Source organism: Lipotes vexillifer, unplaced genomic scaffold (genome assembly GCF_000442215.2).
Source record: "Lipotes vexillifer unplaced genomic scaffold, Lipotes_vexillifer_v1.1 scaffold312, whole genome shotgun sequence".
NCBI classification, from domain to species: Eukaryota; Metazoa; Chordata; class Mammalia; order Artiodactyla; family Lipotidae; genus Lipotes; species Lipotes vexillifer.
In genome coordinates, this window is record NW_006789251.1 from 1,730,434 (window position 1) to 1,736,433 (window position 6,000).

The window sequence follows — 6,000 nt, forward strand, 5'->3', positions numbered from 1 at the left end:
GGCACATGGGCTCAGTAGTTGTGGCTCATGGGCTCTAGAGAGCAGGCTCAGCCAAACAACTGAATGAGGGTTCAAACTCAGGACTATCTAGGCCCAAAACTCAAGAATTACTGCTGTTACCACTTCTATCAAATTTTCAGTTCCTTGAGATTAGGACCTGTGTTCTACTTATCTCTGTATTCCTACCAAGTGCCCTTTATGTAACATATAGTCAAGAAATACAGACTGAACGAGCAACACAGAATCATAATCACACTATCCTGTTAGACGCAGTAAAAAACAATGAACAACTGACATTCCCTAGAGGGTGCTAGAGACAAGTCCTTCCCTTTGAAGGCCTGGAAGAGTTTGTATTTCAAAGACTTGGATGGTTGTTATGGAATCTGAAGAGTGAACTCTATCCATCAATGGAATTTTACCAGACCCAACAGATATAATCTGCTAGTTCCTATCTTCAATGCTATCAGATAACTGGATTATTCAGACCTCATTTAGGAGGACACTGAAAGACTAAACTTGCATAACCAGCTAGGGTCAAAAGGAATTCCATGGTGAGGCCCAAGAAATAGATAGACAGAAGTAGCCCTCCTTAACTCCAAGAAAGAAAGTAGCCCTCCTTCCCTAACCAATGATAGATATTGTATTTCTCTCTATTGAAGAGCCTGAAAAACTCTGTAGTCCTAAACATTTACTACACTAGATATGGGTTGGGGACCAAAGATATAACCCATTTTTCATGCCTGCCCTAGTTCTAATACATAATCTCAAGGGTCTCTCTAAATCACCTCAAAGCTCAAGGATGACCTAGAATCAAGGTTGCTCTGTTGATGATGCTGACCTATTATTTAATATTGATCAAGGCTACTATTATGTACTCTTTTGCCAAATCAAACAAATTTGATTGAACTAAAAATCATTTTCAGGTGAACTTTCTTTGTTTATCTAAGATTATCCCCCCAAAATATTGTTCACTGAACAAATGAGGAAGAGAATTCAGATACGATCAATAAACAAAGTTCACAAAATTCTGGGTTCTCCTCCTATGTCAGGAGAATCTGTATTAGATTACGGAGGATGCATCTGTACTTCCCTAAAGTTTGTATGTAAGTAAAATCTTGAAGTTTAATAAAAAGCCAAAAGTTAAAAGTTTTTCCACAACAAAACTAAAAAATTTTCAAAAGTTGGTAGCTTCAGCAGTTAGTCTAACCCTATTTTTAAATAAAACTTTTTTTTTCCTGTTAGTATAGAGAAACTACTTGTATTCCTTACAAAGTATCTTAACTTCACATTAATAATATATAGGACACATTTATTGTCCCATTAACATCTGTCCCCAATTAAATTATAAATATAGAGAGGAAAGAGACCACTTCCCAATCACTGTTTATCACCTTAGCAAAATGCCCAACACACGACTTTTACATAAAAGTTTCTGAATTAATGAGTAAGTTTTAAAATTCCATCTTAAAGAATGCAAAATTACTTGGCTAGGAATAGTTTAATATAATTTCCATATTCTTCAATAAAATAAAAATAACCTTTGGTATTTAGAACTTAGATGTTGTAATTTCCACCTATTATTAAAATTTAACATAAAAAACAAGAACTCTAGTACAGATAATGCAAATTTCACAAATTTAATAGTATATAAAGGTTAACTGAACTTTATTTAATTTAATGCTTTATTTTGTTCAAAATATTCTATTTTGTTTAAAGAATATGGCACTTATTACTAAAGCAGTTTGTATGTCATGGACTCAATACAACAAATACTATTTTTCATTATAAAATTGAAGATAATAATAATAAAAATAATAGCTAATATGTACTGATCTCTTTCTATGTGACTTGTACTGTTCCAAACTCTTTATGTATATTAATTCATATAAGTTTCACAAGTCTCATAGGTGGTACTGTTACTGTCCCAATTCCATAGATGAGGAAGTAGAGGTCAAGTAACAGAAGTCAAGTAATTTACCCAAGATCCCACAGCTAATAAGCAGGATAGATGAGGTTTAATCCTAGGCTGGAGATCATGCTCTTAACAACTATGCCACATCGCTTACCAAGGAAGAAGGTCAGGACAGGCGTTATTTACATGAATTTAACATATAATTAAGATTGGATTTTTAAATTAATGAAGTCATTCAATAAGTGACATTGGGACAGCAGATTAACCATTTGGGTAAAACTGTAAATTAAATATCTAACTCATACCTCATACTAAAATAAATTATATTTTGTATAAAAATTTAAACATAAAATAGTATCTGATGAAAATACAGGTGAATATTTCCATAATCTTGGGCTACTTATGACATAAAAACCAGATGCCCTAAGGGAGAGAGATCTTGATACCTGTCTACCTAGAAATTAAATAGAACACTAGTGTATTAAGGGGGTACATTGTGAATATAAAGGTAAAAGGCAAATTAATCAACTGGGGAAGATATTTGAAATATATATGGTAAATGCTTAATATCCTTAAAACTATAAAGAACAGCTACAGAAAAAGACAACAACATCAGAAAAATATGCAGATAGGAATAAAAAGAAATTATAATAAAGAAATAAAAAGAACCAAAAAGCATATGGAAAGATGTTTAACCTCATTAGAAAGAAATGGCCTCTAATGGAGTTTAATATCTCTCGGCTCTTGAACATCAAAAATACCAGAAGTATAAAGAACAAGCACTCTTGGCGTAGACTCCTCAGGTTGAAATTCTATCTCCCTCACTTAATAATTGTGTGACACTGGGCAAATTTAGTAAGTTTCTCTAAACCTCAGTTTTTTCTGCTGGGAAAATGAGGACAACAGGATCTACTCAATTTGTTGTTATAAGAATTAAATATATGTGAAGTGCTTAGCATAGTGCCTAGCCTATAAGCACACCAAAAAACGTGAACTGCTATGGCAGACACGATAGGTAAGTTGACCTAACACCCACTCCCAAAACCCTTCTCCTTTGCGATCTCTAATATAAAGTCTGGAAAACCTAACTAACAACAGCATTAACACTAATAGTAAAATCTTGCTTTCCCAGATTTTCTTACAGCTGGGAATCTGCTGGCCATGTCACAAAAGAAGAAGCCTCCTAGAATGCACTATTTCCTTCTCCAGCCTGGACTGTAGCACCAGGGAAATGTCAAGAGAATTTTGGAAGCTCTGGACTGAAAGGTATAAGAGACAAATAACCCTCTATTTGTTTAAGCTACTATTAGCCAAAAGCATCTCGAAAGCATGACACGGATGCCATAATTATTGTTATTGTTGTTATTATTCCCATATTTGGAAAGGGTATAGGAAATCAGACACACTAGTTATCCTTAGGAAAGGTGACTTTGCAATATGTAACAAAATCTAGAATGTACATCTTAGACCCAGAAATTCCACTCTAGGACTTTATCCTAAGAAAATAATCAGCAGAGGGCTGAAGATGAAACACAAAGACATTCACTGGGTCAACAGCCAAGACAGCTGGTAGCCTCAGTACTTGTCAATTATTTTTAAAATAATATAGCCTGGAAAGAATGGAGTTAGGTACACCTGTCAGGCCTGCATGTTAGAAACTGGGTAATTGGGGTAGGTTATCTAACATCTCTGTCAGAGTTTTGGTTTTCATATTTGTAAAATGAGGTCTAGGAACCTCATGTAATAATACTGCATAATAAACCTCTCTCAATCTTAAAGGTTTAAGCATTTGTTTTCTCCCTCACAGACGTATGAGTCAGCTGGGGAGCTATGTTTGGTCTGCTTCATACATCTAATTCAGGGCTCAGGCTGGAGGTCAGCATCTACCCAGGGCACACTCTTCTCCTGGCAGGTCAGGGGAGCACAAAGGGCAAGTCACATCATACGAGCCCATTTGAAATCTCTGCAAATGTCTATAACATTCCACAAGCAAAAGTAAGTCTCATGGTCAAGCTTAACTAGGGCAGGGAAGTGTCATCCCCTTTGGGAGGGAAAGGGAAGTAAATGGTTCTGAAGAATAGTTCTAACTATCAAATGACGATACAAACAAAAACATATTTCCCCACCAAAATGTTTTTAGGGTTAAATTAAGCATAGACAGTATCTAGCACAATTCTCAATAATGGTAGCTATTATTATAATTAACCCCAGTGGGAGTGTTTGGCAACTTTTCACAATTCAGCAATACCTTCTCAACTTTGGAATTTCTTACCTGGACTTCTGTATGATCTTCAGAAGCTACCAGATAACAAATTATTGTCTCTACATCTTTATGCCTATAGATTTATAATAAAGGTAAGTTATAACACTATACTTCCCTGTTAGACACTATATTAAAATATACTCTGTACTAAAATAAACTAATTCTAATATTTTATCAAAATTATTTATCATTGAATTCTTTCCCATGAGTGATGATCTGTTTGGAAAAATAAAAATTTTCACATAACTCTATCAGAAAATTTCAACATCACTGAAACTTGGCACCTCTTTTAACATGTTATTACAATAACATTTAACTGTAATTTTGAATTGCTTGCCACACTCACGAGGATGAGAATCTCAAAGAACTATTTCTGCAAGGATTTTAAAAACTGTGATTAATTTTTTGTACTGCAAAAGGGAAGTATGTTAGGAAAATATACAGCTAAAATGAAGTCTAATAATGAGAAAGGAGGAAAAAAATTACCTTTGCTGATAAATAGTGCTTGTAGTAGTACAACTGAAACAGCAGAAATGCAGAACTTGTCAAAGTTAAAAGCGCCAAAATCACGTTCTTATTGATCCTACTCATTAGTCTGCGGTGCTCACTTGGTTGTCTTTTGAAAGTAACCCAGTTGGTTTCATCTTTTTGGGTAAGAAGATAATCTTGTTTTCTGTGAACAAAAAGATATTTCTAAAGAGACAAAAACCTGTATTTAATTTTCACCTTTATTAACCAAGAAAAAGTTATCTAAAGTTCAACAGAACCTTCTTTGATTTGGTAATTTCCTATCCTAAAGAAATAAACAGATATGAGACCACACTTGAAAGAACAAAAAAGTTTATCATAGCATTCTTTACAGCTGCAAATAACAAAAAAACATAAATGGGATATCTATAAACACTGACCAAAAGAGACTGGGGGGCTTCTCCCCCAGGGCTTCTGATTCAATAGAACTGGGGTAAGCCCTCTGAATTTGCATTTCTAACAAGTTCCCAGGCAATGCTGATGCTGCTGAATATACTAAGAACCACTTCCATAGAAAAAAATTAAGTTTTTGGTCAAGGAACATCATCTGTATAGTAGCTCTTTGTCTTCTGTTATGTAGGATGTGGTCAGTTTTTATAAATATCCCATATACATTTTCATTTTCTGCAAGTGTAAAAAAAGCCACGATAAAAATTTTTGTTCTTTCATCTTTGGTCCCATCTGACTATTTCTTTAGAACAAGAAATTTAATATAGTTCTACTTCTTCTTACCTCCTCTCCACTGTTTGATTTTGGCCAAACATATTAAATTCAGTTCAAATATTTATCTTTATTCCTTTAAATATACTAACACCTCTATTACTTGATGTCTAAACTTTGTATGTCTTTAGTTCTCCAGCTAAAAAATAAGAGAAAAATCTACCTTCTGCATCTCTCCTCTTTCAATCCTGACTTTTATTAGTTTACTTTGCTATCGTTCTATCGCATTCTGCAATACAAATCTCACAGCTTTTTTAGTCTTATTCCTACTATATTCCCTGCCAATCCTTTTGCTGTATCATCTCTGCTCAGCTACTGGATGGCTGGTATTCATCTTCTCCTTAGGACTTGTGGGCACTATTTACCTTGAGTTCCTACATTGTTCAAAAACAGGTGTCAGGCTTCCCTGGTGGCGCAGTGGTTAAGAATCCACCTGCCAGTGCAGGGGACACGGGTTCGAGCCCTGGTCCAGAAAGATTCCACATGCCATGGAACAACTAAGCCCATGTGCCACAACTACTGAGCCTGAGCTCTAGAGCATGTGAGCCACAACTACTGAGCCCGTGTGCCTAGAGCC

The 6,000-nt window shown here is 35.0% G+C and overlaps 1 protein-coding gene across 1 annotated transcript in view; it reads right to left on the bottom strand.

The window, feature by feature from the left end:
- The window catches only part of FKTN (fukutin), a 52,777-nt gene extending 47,991 nt beyond the window's left edge, over positions 1 to 4,786 (bottom strand). Inside the window, exon 1 of the mRNA XM_007462438.1 lies at positions 4,662 to 4,786. Coding sequence (XP_007462500.1) covers positions 4,662 to 4,766 — 105 coding nt within the window. The 5' untranslated portion in view covers positions 4,767 to 4,786. The remainder of the gene's footprint in view (positions 1 to 4,661) is intronic.
- Between the last annotated feature and the right edge of the window lie 1,214 nt (positions 4,787 to 6,000).